The sequence below is a fragment of the Schistocerca piceifrons genome, chromosome 1, assembly GCF_021461385.2.
Source record: "Schistocerca piceifrons isolate TAMUIC-IGC-003096 chromosome 1, iqSchPice1.1, whole genome shotgun sequence".
Classification (NCBI taxonomy): domain Eukaryota; kingdom Metazoa; phylum Arthropoda; class Insecta; order Orthoptera; family Acrididae; genus Schistocerca; species Schistocerca piceifrons.
The window spans coordinates 703,793,791-703,813,601 of NC_060138.1; the positions used below are offsets into that span (position 1 = coordinate 703,793,791).

At 42.3% G+C, this 19,811-nt stretch overlaps 1 protein-coding gene across 3 annotated transcripts in view; it reads left to right on the top strand.

The window, feature by feature from the left end:
* The first annotated feature begins 2,831 nt into the window (after positions 1–2,831).
* Positions 2,832–19,811, top strand: part of LOC124710527 (peripheral plasma membrane protein CASK) — a 558,968-nt gene continuing 541,988 nt past the window's right edge. For all 3 annotated transcript variants that reach the window (XM_047240932.1, XM_047240933.1, XM_047240934.1), the window contains exon 1: positions 2,832–3,885. In XM_047240932.1, the coding sequence (XP_047096888.1) occupies positions 3,874–3,885 (12 nt within the window). In that variant the 5' untranslated portion in view covers positions 2,832–3,873. The remainder of the gene's footprint in view (positions 3,886–19,811) is intronic.

Genomic DNA, 19,811 nt, shown 5'->3' on the forward strand with positions numbered 1-19,811 from the left:
AGGAATAAAGTGTTACGGAATATTGTACCTGAATATCTGCACAGACACGTCTGAGGCTGCCTAACAATTCAGTCGGATTGCCTACGTAATATATTTAAGACGTGACGAAATACATGGCATTTTAAAGACAATTTAAATCTTTCTTCTTTTTCCTGGCCTTTTTTGCTCTCTATTATATCAGCCCGGTATTTACCTAATCGGATGTGGGAAAGCGCCTGAAAACCACATCCATGCTCTGGGCGGCACACCGGGCCTCCTTGCTAATCCGCCGAGCGGGTTCGATCCGGGACAGCGCGCCTCCCCCAATCCCGGAAGCACCGTGCTAAAGCGTGCGGCTATCCTGGCGTGTTAAAGGACATTTTAAATAAACATTTTAATAGATGCGACAATAACACAATAAAGTGTGCCAGACAGTGTTAGTTCCCCAATGCAACCTAAATTAATGTACCATCCTAGCAATAGTCCCGTGCAAGATCCAATTCAGATTGAGTAGATTAATAAAAAAAATTGTAACAACTTTCAGATGTGTGGTTATTGTTTGTTAGTGGTTGTTATCGCACAACTTTATTCATCAACACACTTGCGTCTGGCGTCCAGCTTAATACATTAAGGTACTCCAATTTCGTGATCTACTCCATTATTTACGAAAGAGAATTTTACTAGCGGATCCGAAGCTGATAGAGCATTTGTTTTGGAGACAGACGTCCTATAGCTACAGTTGTTTATATTTTAATTACTCATCTTTCGTACTTTTCAACTAGTTTATGGGTGGCAGCCTCATTCTCTAGTTTTCGCCGGCCAGGGTGGCCGAGCGGTTCTAGGCGCTACAGTCTGGAACCACACGAACACTACGGTCGCAGGTTCGAATCCTGCCTCGGGCATGGATGTGTGTGGTGTCCTTAGGTTTGTTAGGTTTAAGTAGTTCTAAGTTCTAGGGGACTTATGACCTCAGAAGTTAAGTCCTATAGTACTCAGAGCCATTTTTCTCTAGTTTTCCTTCCTACCATCAGTGAAGCAGTGAGGCTGGAATGCGGCAACACCGCTCGCTGGCGGCTTGGGTGAGGCCGCGACTCAGAAACTAGTTACAGAGAACGAAAGATAAATAATTAAAATATAAGTGAGCTGCAGATGCGAAAATTTTGTTTCCACAACAAATATTCCATTATGATTAGCAAATAGTTTAATTTTTTTCCATAAGTGAGTCCCTTATAGTAAAAGAAACGGCCATCAGTAGTTACACTAACCCATAATTTATCGAAATGTATTGCATCAAATAGAAATTTGATGATCTGATTTGTTATATATTATTTATGGACGCTTTTTCTCCGTATAAATTTCCCTCTCTTCGGAGCTTCGAAGTGTTTCGCGTGGTCATCCTTTATATTGTATTAATGAATGAAGTTACCAGCAACACCAATTCCTAGATGCGAAAATCAAATCTCCACATTTGCACAACGTGGGCACAGTAAATAACGTAACGTTGACAAACGCAGACGCTTGATACGATGCGTGGTTCGACTTTATATGCTAATGTGCGTCCAACGGCGTCGGACATGACGCTGCCGCTCTGTGTCGGATGTTCACGTTAAGGTTAGCTAGAACCGACCTCTATTCTCAGGCACATTAAACAAATCGGCGTACAAAGGAGTTCCTACATAACATCTAGATCATTCGAAGTGGAGCACTATCTCAGTTGAACAAGAGAAAATGGAAGAGGAACTCACTGAAATCAAAATTACCGACTGGACAGGTATTTGAACCACAATTTTGTTCACTGTTTTCCAGTGTTCAGTACCTCTTCTTCAGGTCCGTGTCTTTTGATTGGGTGGATGTTTTTTGACACTGTTATTCAGATGTGTTTTCAGGAAGCACTTAAAATGCGCAGCTAACGTTTGTAGATTGTTTACTTTGCACGTATTAGCGTTTCAGTGGAAATACAGTATGAATAGCTGTTTTTGATTGTTACAAGGGGACACATCCACAATGAAATCATAAAGAAAACCACAACACTTCTTAATGAACGCTCACTTGATACAGTTGACTTCTGACAGAGTTTGCAATGTTGTTATTGTGTATCAGTTCTTGGCCAAACGGGGAAACAGATTTTCAAGTTAAATTTCCTCTGAAATGATAAGATGTACACATACGCTTCGTAATTTTAGTTCTTGTTTTCGAAATACCCCACTAACATCCTTGAGGCAGTCATCATACCAATCGACACTGAAAACATGGGGCTGAAGATAAGGTAAAAATCCTTGAAAATCATTGCAAACAGTACTGTTAATACTTAATTTTATCCATTTCTCTCAGTGTTTCTCCCATAACTGTGTTACTTTCGTGAAGTAAAGAACAATCGTCTTCAGTCACAATCGTGATTTTGTTTTTTTCTTTCAACGCATAAATGTATCTGTCAAAGAGACAGTTAAAAGTATCAGAGAGAACCATATTAAACACAAACAGTAACCATACCAGAGATTTAAAAGTCGATCGGTCTGCTTAAACTAGTACTATCCCAAAACTACTTCTCTTTAATTGATAAAATCTGCCAACAGAAAGAAGGCTTAGCTATTGGCAACAAGTCAAGCCTCCTGATGTTGCAGTGAGGCACGTGCTTCCTGTTCTAAAGAATCGCATTTTTACGTGTGTAGACGTTGCAGTGCATACAGGGCGCGTGCACACGGCCCGCCGCTGTGTGCGGTGCGTTGCGCAGCAGGAGGCTGGCAGCAGCGCGGCGGCCCGCTCTCAGTGTGGTGGTGGTGGCGGCGGTGGTGGTGGTGGTATCTGTGTGTTGCCAGTGGCGACCGGCGCGCGGCGTCAGTCGGCGTCTGGTCTGCGCGCGCGGCGGTACACGGTTCTGCTGCGCTGGCTCACTGCCTCGCTATTCGCCCGCAGGAGCCCGCGCTTCCGGTAGCGGGGTAGTCTCACGACTCCGTCTGCGCGTGATTTTCTCTACAACGTGAGCCGTACGGACAATCCAGCTGTGCGAACAGATAATAGACAAGAGACTCGCCCTTACAACGAGATGAACGTTAATCATTTTCAGAAGAAACAAGAAACTACACTGCAGATGTACAAACGCTCAGTCATTGCTTAAGGACTGTATTGACACAAACAGTAAAGCGGAGCAGGAAAGAAATTCGTAATTAAACAAAGTGAAGTAAGCTGGGACTCGGCATTTACAGCCCGTTAAGCGGTCAAGACAGCGACCTCTTGCTTTGTTGCCTGAGACGTTTCTTGCAGAATCAGTGGGCCTACGACGCCCAAACTTCCTTTCAGTTACGTCCTTGGATAACAAGTGCGTTTGTTTGTACTCCAGTGGAAAACTTATCTGAAGTGCTGCCGACGTGAAAGATTTCCGATGTAAGACATAAGTAGAACGGTTAGAACTGATATCGATTGAAATAAATGCGGATGTAGCTCTCCGTCCGCATTCCGGAGTTTCGCGAAAGGAATTTTATGATTATTTCTATCTCACGTGTGCTAAATTTCTATCGTACATCCAGATCCGTTATTCAGATTGTAACTTCCAATCTGAGGTATCTAACGGTGATAAACCAAGCTTTATAATCTATCGAGGCTTGAAATTTACAAATGGAGAGTGTCTGAGAGTTAAAAGTGCGCGAGTGGTATACTGGTAGACGTATACAACAATCGATACAAATTTCACGTCCGCTGCATTATTACACAACGTTCATCGCCACCCGTTCGGATTACTGAAAAATCGTTTGTGGATTGTGAATCAGTGCAGTGTCTTAGCTTGTGTCGCTTAGTTCATACAGGGAAGATGCACGCACGTGTCTGTGAAACGTCCTGCAGAAATTGTGCAGCGGATCCACCGCTCCGGTTTGTCAGGTGACTGGGATACCGCCCGACATGCTCTGCTACGTAAGTCCTGTGATACACATATTCCCTTTGTGATATGAGTACGGCGTACAGACTCTATTTGCCACGAAGGTTATACGGACCGTCGTTGAGATTTCTTTCAACTCATGTTACATGATTAGAATTGTTATCGTATAGGAATGTGAATTCTTGTCTTTAACCCATATGTGCAATGATCAAAACTGATGTTGCGAACAACTTAGATACTTCTATAAAATAACTGCAAGATTACGAAGCTGATTGTTTAACCGAGACTTTGGCACAATAATAGTTATTAAAGATGCTGCGTTTTGAAGAGCATCTGAAGTCCACTATTTGCTGCTTTTCGTAGCCATAGTTGCCGAACAGTGTAGAATTTGATACACCACAGTAAAGATACCTTCAAAACACGTCATTTTTAGTATAATTTGTTGTGATAACATGTCGGGAATCGTAGAGCGATCACAAAGTTCCATTAGCCCTATTGCGTATTCATAGACGGTCACATTGTGTAAGTGTGGGAAGGCAGAGGGCAGTGTGACCATCTTTTATTACTTATTCAAATGTGTGTGTGTGTGTGTGTGTGTGTGTGTGTGTGTGTGTGTGTACGCCATCGTTTGCTCAGAGCATGATTCTCCATGTACGATGTGGAATTCTCCTGACATCCCCGGCGTGATGGCAGTAAATGCTCATCGAACACCATCTTTATGTCGGTTAACTGCTTCGTAACATACGGCAGTAACCTTTCATTTAATGAACCGCCATAATACATTGTCGCAAGATGACAGATAAGGACTTCAGGGTCACCACTCCAAAGGCGCAAGCAAATGGACCGAACCACTTATCAGGAAATACCTCATTGAGATATTCTATAACGGCAATAGCGTAATAGGCTGGTACTCCATCCTGCTGGAACCACACACGACCGAGTAGTCGCCGATCTCGCAGATGTAGAATAAACAATTCATGTAACATGGCGCGATATGCAATGTGATTCACAGCACCGTGAAAGAAATATGGAACCATCTAGTCGGTTGCAGACACTGCACCCTGTGGTGGATTGTGTTCAAGTTTTTCATAAAAATGTACTTTACTCGAGAAATAAATGTTTTTCGCTTTTGCAGTGCGGTATATTGCACACTTGTCCGGGAAAAACGTCTCCCACCTTGAAGAAAGAGCTGTAAAGAATTCAGGCATTCGACTACAAGCATTATGACGTTTCTGCATGTTATTATCACTCAATTAGCTTACAAACGAAGGTTTAAATGCCTTTAGCTGCAAATCATTCTTCATGTATTTCTGCAATGTCGAGCATGCAACTCCCAATTCCTGTGACCCCTTACGTTTGGAATCGTAAGTTTTGGTACGCAAGGTTTCCCGAAAACTTGCAGTGAAATCGTAAGTTTTGGTAAGCAGAGTTTCTGAAACTTTGCAGTGAAATCATGTTGAATATTTCTCTTTTTTCTGTGTGTGGTCGTTCATGAGCCCATTTGTTCATTACGATCAATTTCTCCATGGTGTAAGTGCACTCATCAACCTTGGGGATAATGGGACTTTAGTGAACACTTTGTGCTGTGTATCCTATATTGATTCTACTGCCATTTTTACTATTACCAGTTGCACTGATTTTGCTGTTTGCAAGAAGAAATGCGATTAGTTTGGCTCGAAAGATTTCCTGTTTGAATTTTATTTCCCATATTTTAACATATTTATCTCCACCGGTTCCCATAAAAATATCTGTACGTTTTTCTTAAAACTTAACTATATGCAGGCCAAGGGCGATATATGTCCATACATGAAATTAGAATCGTAAGACATTTCCAATTCCAAGCACATCAGTACATTCGCTGATATTGCATACACTGCAGTGTGTACCTATGTGATTGCATTTACTGTTAGTGTTCTAGAAGGTGTAGATATCGACTTTTCACAAGTGTTAGTAAATGGGCTGCTGTTAATTCTGAAAGCCATTGGTTCGAGTCCCGGACCAGTCAGATTAATTGAAGTTTCCATTGTTTTCCACAATCACTCGTTCGAAACCGGAATTGCACATTTAGCACAGGAAGGTAAGAATTTGAAGTAGTTCTATTTTTCCGTACTTGTCTAGAACCAGATGTTTCTGTAGAGAGATGGCGGTCTCCGCAGTTTTCCTTAACTATTGTTGGAGAAAATCGAGGCACTATTTTTGTGTCCTCTTGGAGAACGTCTGAACTACCGATATCGCCTCTGGTAACACTAAATTCGAAGTGGAAGAGTTTTTTCCTTTTTTTCGCGTTTCTGTTTCTTGCCAATTTGTGCTGGGCGAGTTGTGGAACACTGATTTCATTTTAGCTGTGACTGAGTCTATAGTAATTACAGTTGAGTGTGGTGTGTGAAAGATCTACCATCTGCAATACAATCAAGGAATAAATACTGAAATCTTGTTCGAGAACCATGCGTTACTCCGTAAACCTTACAAAAGCAGTTTTTCCTTTAGAGTGTGCGAAGATGTAATTTATCTTTTGTGAAAACCATCGAATAACGTTTACATACTTTTGCAGTTCAACAGTACGTTAAATTTCAGGACGTACTAGCGACGAAGAAATACCTGAATTACAACCCCCGGATATTTCTGACTATCTTATGAATAACGTGTGCCACAAAACCATGCAATCGTTATGGTTATAGTGGTTCAGATTTTAAGAGCCCTATCAGAAATTGAAAGTAAACTTACGGTGCTACAATTTATGTACGATATTGCCCTGCTGGCCGCTGATGCTTCATTCTCTCCATTAGGTGACTTTGGACAATGTGGCAAGCAGTTGTCTGTAATGTTAACACGACCATATGATTTCGTGTTACCGAAATAACACACAGTATGTTTCCATTTGACATAATGATACAGTTTGTGTGATACCTAGTATCTCTTAATATTTACCGTAGTCGCAGTTTTTTACGACGTGTAACAGTTGCATTCGTTAGCATTAATACAGATTTTATTAGAATATGAACATTACTCTGTCATACGTATTTAATGTCACCGTAACATAGTGTAAAATTTATATGTATCTTTCCTAACGGAAATTCAATGCTCTCCCGAAAGCGGAATAGATTCAGTGAATGCACACATCAATTAATTACGATTTCCGTTTGAAGCGTTAATCGTTTGCCGGCAGTAAAAAGGCGTTTGAGGCAATGGAAGGAAATGTTAGAGGAAGCAGCGAATTGTGGGAACTGAAGAGATTGTCGTGGATTTCCTTCTGCAGGGAGATGTTACAAAGTTTCTCGAGAGTTACGGAGAAAAGAAACCTAGCTATAAATAAATTTTGCCGTTTCCTCTGAAAAGCCTGAGGAACTTTCAGAATATTCAGATGAATTAATTTTTCTTGCAAGGAGGATGTTGCTCTTGGGCAAGACTAACAAAAGCGGTATCAGTTTCACGCTGGCTTTCGCAGTTCAGATTTCTTACTTCTTAACTGTCGCTTCTGCGCTCTGTGCTCTTCTATATCTTACTCCTCAGGGATGTAAGACTTATAACTTCTGTTACGTTGTGACGTTAATTTCATTCTGTGCTAATGATGTTTCTGTGTCTTGTGGCAGGTCGTACAATCGGCAGTGCCTTAAGTGAACGTCTGCATAATACATAAATCTTTAAATTCCATATTGATCCTGACTTAAATTTCACACACTCCCTCAATATTTTGTTTAGGCTAGCTGTATTTTATCATGTGCTTTGCCGTTGTTTATGAATTATTCGTATCTTTAAATGAAATCCTTTCGGAAAATGTGATAGTGGTAAGTATTACCCTCGCAACACCGTTCTGTAAGTTGTAAAAGTTATATTACTCTGTGCATTCAGGTTTCAGATGGACGGAAGAATTCTACTGCAAGAATATGTTAGTTGATAGGCTGCATCCAATAACTAACTACTTCTGTGTTCAGTTGCTCTCCGTAGTGGATTCGTATCTGTAGGCTATCAGTAGCTACACACGCAAAATTTCATTGTTTTCGCAGGAGTCTGTTAGTTGAATTTGAAAATACGGTCTACTCTAATATTCAGTATTATATGGTTATATGAATGATTAACTTAAGTAAGCTAAAAAATTAGATCACGTCAGCAAGTCGCTTGGACAGAATTGTATATTTCACAAACTTTCAGCAAAATGAAAATGAAAATGAAAATCAAGCTTGCTCATCAAATATTGTAGTGTACTGTTACTCGCATGTTACTGACGAAAAGTAAAAAATTCCATACGTCATGTACATACCAGAATTTACAAATCAAATAAATTATATACTCAGCTCAATCACCATCTACACATTTCCGTAAAAGTCAAAGAGCGAGAACGTTTTCTTTTCCGTTGCTCATACTGTGCGCTGGAAGTAAATTGATCGCAAATTCTGCTTTTCACTGGTAATATTTTGCCATACCGAGTCTCATTTAGATTTATTTTATAGTTCTTTTATGAAGAAATACGAGGTTCATAACTTTAGTAGTGGAAACGATTTATTTACAGCTCATACAAAATACATACCTGTTTCAATGTTTTACCGACCTTCAGAGTAGTCGCCAGCATTGTGTATAACCCGTTGCCAGCGACGTGGAAGTCGTAGTATACTCTTAGCAGTGACAGTTGTGTTGACAGTTCGAGCGGCGCGGTCTACTGCCCGACGAATTTTTAGCAGTTCTGAAGCGAATGCCGTGAAGTGTTTCTTTAAGTTTAGAAATCGAACTTACAAGGGCTTAAGTCAGGGGAGAGCAGTAGGTGGTATAGCACTTAGCAACCCCATCAGTCAAACAAATCAGTAACAGCTTGCACCTTACGTGCTTGACCATTGCCCTGCAAAATGATGGTCAGATCCTGCAGAAAGTGTAATCATTTCTGTCTCTATGCTGTTCATTTTTGGAACACAACCTTCGATCAGCTTAGAGGCAGAAGTGATGACACTTTCTGCAGGACCTGACCATCATTTGATGTGTTATCTGCTTCTTCGTATTACATACTCCGCATGCCATTTGTACGGTGCATGACGAATGGCACGCCACACCAATATTATCGATTTCACTGCCTACTCCATTCGCGCATTGGGAGACTGAAAAAAATGACGTGTCTGCATGCCAGTGTATGTACCTAATCCCTCTTATCTTATTCTCACGATCCCTACGCGAGGTATGAGGTGGTGGGAACATAGTGGTCGCACAGTCTTCTTCGAATACAGGTTCTCTAAATTATCCAATGGGAATTCGTGAGAACTACGTCGACTTTCTTTCAAGGATTCCCATTTAAGCTGCGCTTTGGTACGGACTGTACCGACGTGTTGCGATCCTAGCAGCCTGTCTCTGATTTCTTTCATGTCTTATTTGCTTGACAGAGACTCCAAACACTGAATCAGCAATCTAGAATTCGTCACACTAGCGTCTCGTATGCGATTTCCTTTGTAGGTGCCCAACATGTTCGCCACTAATATTTTGATAATAGTTGTCGCTTTGTTTCTGCGTGGACATTATCGAACATTTTTCACGTTTAAAGAGACCTTCTGACCCTTACACCAAGTGGAAATTTTATTTCAGTCTTCCTGTAATTCCGTACGATCGTCCAACGCTGGGTAAATTGAAAACATCAGATGCCCCATTACTCTTCCATGGTGCACTCGCAGTGCAACTTTAGTTTCTGTGGAGCATTCGCTTTCCAGTACAACGTACTGGGTTCTGTTAGTCAAGTAGTCTGTCAGACTGATCAGCCGCTCGTAGTGGGGAGGGACGTCGCAGCGACACTCGCTCTCTGGTGACTGGACCGAAATTTTTCCTTTTGTTTTATGCAGTTATTTAGGGTCGTATTTATTTTTTTCGTTTGTTACAAAATCGACATTGTGCCCTCGATACAAGTTTATGATAGTGCAAAACAGCACAGTCACTCTTAGAGTACTATACGCGTTACAAAACGTAAAAAGCAGAGTGTGTGTACTGTATTGTTGACGAAATTGCACGTACGAAATTGTTTTCTAAGAACCCACTGTTATTAGCAGTTCATAATTACAGGTGAACGATAATCCGCAGCAGGTTGTTGGACCTTTGCGTATTTCATTTGCTTTCTTGTTTGTGATCGGTAATAACCTTTGGAGTTGGTGCAACGATTCTGCGTTCTGTAATTCATACTGCAGCCAATAATGTAACAGTGTTTCATAATCGCCGTATTCACTGCATTAGGCATTAAAGGCATATTCACTGATGAGTAGGCAACTTTCTTTTGATCGTAACACTGTATGCAAGTATTTGTGAAACACGTGTACAGGATCTGTGGAACACTTGGTTTGCCTTTCAGTATCAAATTATATGCGAAAATATTTTTAGGACATCGTATTCGTCGTATTTATTTCACAATTGCAGTTTCGGCCTTTGAGTCATTTTCAAGAGGTAATGCAGAAGATTTGGCTTCAGCACGTATCAGACTTTAAAATACTCCGACATGTATACACATCATCGTCAAATGTAAGACTTTTCTCTGTCCTTGACCATGATATGTATATATGTTGGAGGATTTTAAAGTGTGACATGTGCTGAAGCAGATTCTGTTGCAGTACTACTTGGAAATGGCCCAAAGCCCGAAACTCCAATTGTGAAATACACTGAAGAGCCAAAGAAACTGGTACACCTGCCTAATATCGTGGAGGGGCCCCGCGAGCTCGCGGAAGTGCCGCAACACGACATGGCCTGGGCTCGGCTATTGTCGGAAGTAGTGCTGGAGGGAACTGACACCACGAATCCTGCAGGGCTGGTTGGAAATCTCTTCTGAACAGCACGTTGCAAGGCATCCCAGATATGCTCAGTGATCTTCGTGTCTGGAGTTAGGTGGCTATCAGAAGTGTTTAAACTCACAAGAGTGTTCCAGGAGCCATTCTGTAGCAATTCTGAACGTGTGGGATGTCGCATTGTCAGCTGGAATTGCGTAAATCCGTCAGAATGCACAATGGACGTAAATGTACGCAGGTGGTCAGACAGGATGCTTACATACGTGTCACTTGTCAGAGTCGTATCTAGACGTATCAGGGGTCCCATATCACTCCAACGGCGCACGCCCCACACCATTACAGAGGCTGCACCAGCTTGAACACTCCCCTGCTGACATGCAGGGTCCATGGATTCATGAGGTTGTCTCCATACCCCGTACACGTTCATCCGCTCGATACAATTTGAAACGAGACTCGTTCGACCAGGCAACATGTTTCCAGACATCAACAATCTAATGTCGGTGTTGACGGGCCCGGGCTAGGCGTAAAGTTTTGTGTCGTGCACTCATCAATGGTACACGAGTTGGCCTTCGGGTCCTAAAGCCCATATCGATGACGTTTCGTTGAATGGTTCGGCCCAGCATTGAAATCTGCAGCAATTTGCGGAAAGGCTGCACTTGGGTCACATTGAACGATTCTCTTCAGTCGTCGTTGGCCCCGTTCTTCCAGGATCTTTTTCCGTAAGCAGCGATGTCGGAGATTTGATGTAATCTTGATAAGTTGCCATTATAGCAGCAGTAACCGATCTAACAACTGCGCCAGACACTTGATGTCTTATATAGCCGTTTCCTACCGCAGCGCTGTGTTCTGCCTGTTTACATATCTCTGTATTTGAATGCGCAAACCTGTACCACCTTCTTTGGCACTTCAGTTCCTACAATCAGTGTCGAATATGATGGACTTAACAAAAATTCCACACAATTGTGAACTCCGACCGTGAGAGGTTAAAAATAAGTCAGTTTCCCTACCGCTACTTGATATTGAATCGTTGCAGCGGATCATGTTACAGAGAATTCTGATGGAACGAGTCAGTTGATTCTTTTCAATAACATAGAATATGGTATCGATTCCAGAATTTTTACAGATTGGAACTAATGCTAATCTGTCGTATGTGTCTCTCGGTATACAGGGTGGTCCAAAAGTCCGGAAACACCCTCATAAAATTCAAATGAAGTAGCAAACAAGGAAACAGAGTCCCTACACATGAGGAACTGGAAGGGGGAAACTTTATACGCTATGCCACCAACATGGCGGCCATCTTGAAAGCCGCCATCTTGGATTCAACTCCAAAATTTCAAATAGGAGTGTGGTCATGTGGCATATCAAACAGATACAGAATTTCACCAGAAAATCAATGCCGTTGTTATTTTAAACATAGCTTTATTCATTCTCCGGTTATAGCCAGTTACATGTGGCAGCCGTGGGACGCTCGGCAGCATGTGTGTTATGTGCCCAAGAGACATTCCACAGTCCCGAGAGACTACCAACAGTCATAGGAATGGCTCGATATGTAGTCCATTATGTTGGATTGTTAATGCTATCCTCCGAACCAAGTCCTGATGAACTTTGACCAACACATCTGGCTGAATTTGACCACACGCATCAACAATGCACTGCTTTAGATGATGTAAATCCCGTATTTTCACAGAATAAACTAGTGCTTTGACATGACCCCAGAGATAAAAATCCAAAGGAGTCAAATCTGGTGAACGTGGTGGCCACTCCACAGCACCCCTACGACCAAGCCACTTTTGAGGGAACTGCACATCCAGGTTTGCTCGCACATTGTGCCCATAATGTGGTGGGGCTCCATCATGCTGGAAGAATTCCGGAAATGTCCTGTCCTCCGTTAACAACGAGGGAAACACTTCTTCAACCAATAACCTCAGATAACCGTTGGCTGTTAACGTACCATCAATAAAAAAAGGTCCAACGACTTTCGTACCCCACACACCACAACAGACCAATCACTTTTTTTGAATAGGCCGTTTTCGAAGCATCAATCAGTGCGGATTTGTGTCGGACCAGTATCTGCGATTCTGCTTGTTCACTTCACCATTGATAAAGAAATGGCTTCATCACTGAAGAGCACATGATAGAGGAAACGTGGGTTTATCTGCAGCTGCTGTGTCACCCATTTTGCGAATTGTACCCGACAGTCTGGGTCATCCTCGTTCAGGTGTTGGAGCAGCTGAATTTTGTAGGGTGCCATTTGTGCTGCGATAAAATTCGCAGTATGGAGGTACGGCTACCCCACATTCTTGTGACAGGCGACGAGTACTCCGTTGCGGACTCTTGCTAAATGATGCCAACACGCTCACTGTTGTTACTTCATCTGCGACAGAACCTGTTGCTCGGAATTTGACCATAAGCTTGGCAACTGCGCTGTGAGTGATGGGCTGTCTGATTGGGTGACGACTGTTGAAATCCTCAGCAATGACCCGTGTGCTTCTTTCTCCTGATATCAAGATGATTTCAATGCGTTCTTCATGTGTTAAGGACATTTTGTAACTTGTAAATAAGGAAACAATGATTAAAACGTTAGCATGAGTAAATGATACCTAACAGTTAAGCACATGTAACATATCAGGCATGGGATAATCACTTTGCACCGTTTCAGCCTCCATTTTATGACTTCTCAGTACGTAATACTCACGCTGCCGAGAGTCCCACTGCTGCCGCAAGTAATTGGCTATAACCCGAGAATGAATAAAGCTATGTTTAAAATAACAACGGCATTGTTTTTCTGGTGAAATTCTCTATCTGTTTGATATGTCACATGACCACATTCCCATTTGAAATTTTGGAGTTGAATCCAAGATGGCAGCATTTAAGATGGCCGCCATGTTGGTGGAATAGCCTATAAAGTTTCCTCCTTCCCGTTCCTCGTGTGTAGGGACTCTGTTTCCTTGTTTGCTACTCCATTTGGATTTTATCACGGTGTTTCTGGACTTTTGGACCACCCTGTATTTTACTGCACTGTATATATTTAAGAAATTTAAAGCAGCAGTTTATTCCCAACTGGGGACGCCGTCTGTTGCATTAGTAGCTGGACTGGTGTCGCCTGAGAAGAACCGCCTCTCTACTGTGGGCCGGATCCAAAACAACTCTCGGCGTTCCTTAGAGTGGAGAATGAAAAGAGCAAAAATAATGAGTACAAACCTTCAGCGTTAGAGACATTGTACATATCATTGCGTCTACTCAGTAGGCACATGAACAAATACATACACCAGGCTTCATGTTTTTTATCTGGGACACACCATCCCATAATTAAATCAAAAATATTTCCCAACCCCCGGTTTTGACCAAGGTTTTCGGGAGATTTCTCTAGGTTGTAAGGCAAACCCCTCCCAAATATTCCCAACTGGGACTGCCTCCTCCCCTCCAACAGCTCGCCTGCTATTAGGCTGAAAATTCCCTGACTCCGCAGCTCGCTGTACCTTCAGGGGTAGGAAATAAAAAGTAATAAAAAAAAAACACGTTTGAGAACATGCAAGTAAATTTTTAAATTAAAAAATGAGTTACGACTAGAGTGTCGCTGATTTCTCCCATTTTGTAGAATACTAAAATTTATTTAACGCATATGATTCGCTTTCTATGAGTAACAGTTCCGAAAAAGGAAAACACCTGTACGAAGAAAATATGAAAGGTCATACAATGACCGAAGTTGTGGTGGAAGTTAGGTTGATACGTAGAGTAGCTTGATGTTTTTATCTGTTGGGCCCCTGACTAACAGCAACGCACTTAAGGGACATATTTTTCATCAATAGGCACTGCTCGAAGTATAGGTAGCTTGTTTGAAACTAGACAAGTGTGTTCGATACAATTTGAAACGAGACTCGTCCGACCAGGCAACATGTTTCCAAACATCAACAGTCTAATGTCGGTGTTGACGGACCCGGGCTATTGGTTGATTGATTTCTTTATTAATCCATGTAACAATTTACATTGTGTGGATTTCGTCAGCAAAATCATATACAATACAATATACCTACAATTTATACACATAAAATTAGTATTTACACACATTTTTAAGGTATCTTAGATTAGTTTTATATCCTTATGTAATTTTCTTATAGTACTGTACAATTCTGGATTTCATATTATAATTATTTCCTCATGTATTATACTGCAGGCTACTTTAATTACACTACATGTTTTAATTCGGATAGTCCGTTACGGCGTAATAACTTTTATTTAATAAAAAAATTTTTAGTTTTGTTTTGAACTGTCCAATTGTGTCAATATCTTTTATATTTTGGGGTAATTTATTCAAGTGTTGCGTCCCTACAGAGCGAGACGGAACACTCGTTACGGCACCGGACCCACATGCAGAAGGAGACGGGTTTGAATTAAGGCCTGCCCAAACAAATTTTAATTTTTCCTGCCGTTTCCCTTAATCCCTGAAGTGAGCACCGGGCTGGTTCCATTGAAAAGGACACGGCCGATTTCCTTCACAAAAGTATCCAAAATGGTGGAAGATTGGGATTTAAACGTCCCGTCGTCAACGAGTAGAGATAGGGAACAGGCTGTGCTGTAGAAGAATAGGACGATAAATCTTCAGTGTCGTCTTACAGGAACCATACCGACATTCACCTTAAGCGACTTAGGGAAATCACGGAAAACTGAAACATGGATGGCTGGCCACCACCGTCCTCGCGAATTCCAGTCCAGTTTGCTGACCACTGCGTCTTCTCTCGACCCAACCATTCGCAGTTTTGACTTATATTTCATCTTTAGTGACCCCGTTGTGGACTGGACCATAAACTCCGGTTTTCCGTTCACGCACTTATATTTCATCTTTAGTGACCCCGTCCGCAGACGAAACTGTAAAGCATAAATGTACCGGCGGTCCATGAATTTAGGAAGATTGTATAATGTTCATTATTCACATTTACGTCAATATTTACAAGTCAAAATATAAATATTTGCGGTTTTCCACGGCGCTCGGCCACGCTATAAAGACAGTTGACCGACCGACGGAGGGTCCATTCACACGAAGTCCTTACCTTCGCCGCGGCGAGTGTACCGTTTCCTGACCCTGGTGGGGTATTCTACTGACCATTGTCCTACAGCTACAGATACCACCAGAGAGGGCAGCACTCTTCAGTGACTCGGTCGAAAGTAGCGAACGAACATTTTTCTTGCTACTTAGAATTGAGGTACCGACTTAGTTCTAGCGTCTCAACCACCTGACGGATCACAGTGAACAACGTCAGAGTGGGGGAGTGCGGACGTTAGCCAGCACAATATGATGATGAGGGATTGCACGCTAACATCTCTCCTCCCGTCACCCGCCAAATTTTTCTGATGGAGGTGCCCACCACCGCTAGCGCACGATCCGGGTCGAACGTTGCTGCCATAGCACCTGTTATATACACATAACTGTCAGGTATATGATTGCTGAGGCGCGAGAAATCCCAGCCGACTGTGGATCACGTTGTGTAAAATGAAGCCACTGACTTATTGCCTAAGTAACGATGTATAAGTGCCGAAAGATTAATTGTTGTATGTCTGTTACTTGTTGTTCAGTGCTGTACTGAGTAGAATTTTGTGTCGCACAGTTTGCGAGTTTCGAGATGGCAGAGTTAGAAGAGCAACGCGTCTGCATTAAATGTTGCGTGTAACTCGAGAAAACCTTTACAGAGACACAGAAAATGTTGCAAGAAGCCTACGGTCATGAGTGCTTAAGCCGTAATCGGTGTTACGAATGGTTCACACGGTTAAAATGGCCGGACGGAAGTTAAAGATGACTCTAGTTGAGGACGCCATTCGACGTCTACCGACGACGCTTATGTCAGGAGCGTCAACGAAATTGTGCGTTGGATCATGTAATGAAATCCTGACACATCATCTTGGAATGCATCGTTTTGCCGCCAAGTTGGTCCCACAGCACACTGGTCAAGACCAGAAAGTCCTTCGCCTCGTAATCTGTGGATCGCACAAATGAGAATGAGATGTTCCTTACGAGAATCATAACTGGTGATGAGACGTGGGTCTACGCTTATGATGTTCAGACCAAGGTTCGACCTTGACAGTGGGTCTGAAAAGGTTCTCCAAGACCAAGAAAGCTCGTCAGGTCAGGTCAAATGTCAAAGCCAGGCTGATAGTTTTCTTTGACGTTGAAGGATTAAGCTAATCGTGAATTCGTGTCACAGGGACAAACTGGTAAGCGATGGTGCTATCGGAACGTGTTGCGACGCATGCGAGAAAACGTGAGAAGGAAACAGCCTGAAATTTGGTGAGAAAATTTGTGGCTCTTGCATCACGATAACGCACTCGCATATTCATCCCTGTTGGTGCGCGTGATTATTGTACAAGAAACGAAATTACTATGCTGCTTCATCCTCCGTACTCTCCAGACCTAGCCCTTACGTTTTTTTTTATTTCCAAAGTTGAAAACCCCGTTAAAAGGACGGAAGATTTATAACGATAGACAATATAAAAGAAAATTCGCAGACAGTCATTCGCGCTATCCAGGAAAAGGCGTATCAAGACTGCTTCCGGAAGTGAAAACGGCGTTGGGAGCAGTGTATCGGTTGTGGAGGAGAATATTTCGGAGATCATGCACAATAAGTAAAACATAAGCGTAGATAAATTTTGTGAGCGAAGTTGGCCTTTAGTGGCTGCTCGTACTGACGACAGTTAATTGCAGTTATTATTGGTTCCAATGGCTCTGAGCGCTATGGGACTTAACTTCTGAGGTCATCAGTCCCCTAGAACTTAGAACTACTTACACCTAACTAACCTAAGGACATCACACACATCCATGCCCGAGGCAGGATTCGAACCTGCGACCGCAGCGGTCGCGCAGTTCCAGACTGTAGCGCCTAGAACCGCTCGACCACCCCGGCCGGCACAGTTATTATTCATCTGACATATTACCAGTTGGCGTTCTTCTCGTGATCTTCGGCCGTCGTTTGCATGAAGAAATATCATCAAACATAGTGACAATTTTGTCTTATCCATTTCTTTGTGTTTGTAATTCGTGCATCACCATGATTACCTCATCGTTTCTCATTTCAGTGTGTCTCATGAATTACATGGTATCCAGCATTTCAATTCCACACCGGCGCATCGTGCCCTGTAGCTCTGGATACACCTCAGCTGCTCAGGATGTCCTATTTTAGATATGTCAGAAAAAAATGCCACTTTTGTGTTCAGGAAGGGTACTTCGCTTTCAAAGCTTCTCGGGTTGAAAAGTGATTGCAGCGCTACAAAAGAGCCTCATTTGCGTAAAAGAACGCCCGTCGAGCAACGCAATGAGAGATGGCAGTTCAACAGCTGAGAAACCTCACTTTTCCCTCAGAGGACACTCTTCCCTCAGAGGACAGGTAAACTTGAACTTCTGCGCTGCAACCTATGTCAGCTCAAGCTGTGGATATCAGAAGGGCGGCGCAATTCAAAATAGCTCTGAGTTAATTCGGGTTCCAAATTCCTTGTGTTCACTGTTCACAGGTGTTAACTTGTCTTTCTAGATAAATCCCTCCACTGTAAGTATAGCCGTAGCAGTGCATAAAATGTACAGCATTAAAACTACGCTACTGCTACAGCTGACATATTTGCGCCCATGCTGCGTTCCCTCTGACTCTAATCCTGTCATTCTGCAGATAATGTCCACGCAATCTGCATATTATCTGACGGAACGCAGAGTCGCGTTATCTCAGTTAGGTACCTTTTTTGAGGCAAGAAATGTGATCCAAACGAAATGTACTTCTCTTGAGGAGTTTGGCATTCTGTTATTTGATTTCACCGTTGGCTGACCTTCTGGTTGGTGCAACCGATAACTACAGGGAACAAGCGGCATCATAAACTCCTTCACCGAAATTTGCACTCCAGATAGGCACAGGCTGCACGGGCGTAATGTGGTGGTGCGCTGCCTTGCTGGAAATACATCAGTCTGATCTGCAGTGAAATACCATCGTCTCCAGTCTGGTGAAATACTATACAAGTAGATTAAGTTCAACTATAGTTCATCCATTTTACTGCCGGTTGAGTCCGTGGCTGTGGATTATATTATTTCAATAAATACAGCAGCCAGCCACGATGTGGTGAAGCTTTCGACAGATGTGTTGGACAGTGTCTCTAAAATGCCCGTCGATCGCATCACGCCGCTCTTTTCAGTTCTGAGCGCACAGTGAGCGCATAAAAATGGCTAGAAAATAGTGTCTTCTGCTAAGTATGAGGGCCTGTTCGCCTGATGTCATACAAATCACGTTCGTATTTTCGTGTAGTGAGTGATTTTTCCTCGTTTCAGAAAACAGTGTTTTCGTCCGCTGACACGCAAATGTCTATATGTGAAGTGTTGCTTCATCAATAAAAGCGCTCGAATTCATTTTTGTTGTAACATAGCATTATATATTTAGCATCAGGTCACATGCGAAAACATTTTTTTCTTTAACAATATTGTTTACAGACATTTAACACATAAAAATGAAAGTTGTGATTATGTGTTGATTAAATTTACAATATTTACAAAACACAGTAGGTCACAGGTTTATGACCAATGGCTGAACATACACAATTGATGCGTTGGTTGCTAACAGGAATTGTCAGTTGTGTATGTTCAGCGTTTGGACATTGCTTCTGAAACACCTGTTTCCAAACTACGCAGTCTTTCCCTCCAAAACATTGCATCACTTCACAATTTAAACTTGTCGTAAATTATGATTGTGAATTGCTGTGAAAGAAAGGAAAGCAATAACCTTTTATCCTAGTTTGTGTGCTGAAATTTTGTTGGTGGAGTGCCTTTTGACAGCAAACGTAAGAAAATACGTAAAAAATTCGTAGAGCGATCTAGATGACGCTAGATTTTTAAGACAGAGAACGATTTTTGGTATATCATATGTATTAACTCATTGTACTCGTGCTGCACAAGCTGGCGCAATGTCTGTTGTCTGGTATTATTTGCTAAAAGAGCGTGTCAGCATAGCTTGTTACACCGACCCATTTTTCAGACCCGTTCTGTGATATTTCCTGTGTCGAAGTGGACTGTCATGGCAAGAGGACAAGGCCAAACAACTCTGTAACAACGCAAATTCCAACATTCTCCGGAACTGTACGCCTCGACGAGGTCGTTTGGTTCAGAAATTTTGCAGCCCGCTGCTCCTGAATACGCGTCTTGATCCACATCATCCGTGGTAGAGCAAATTGCAACGCACCATATTGATCTGGTTTATATT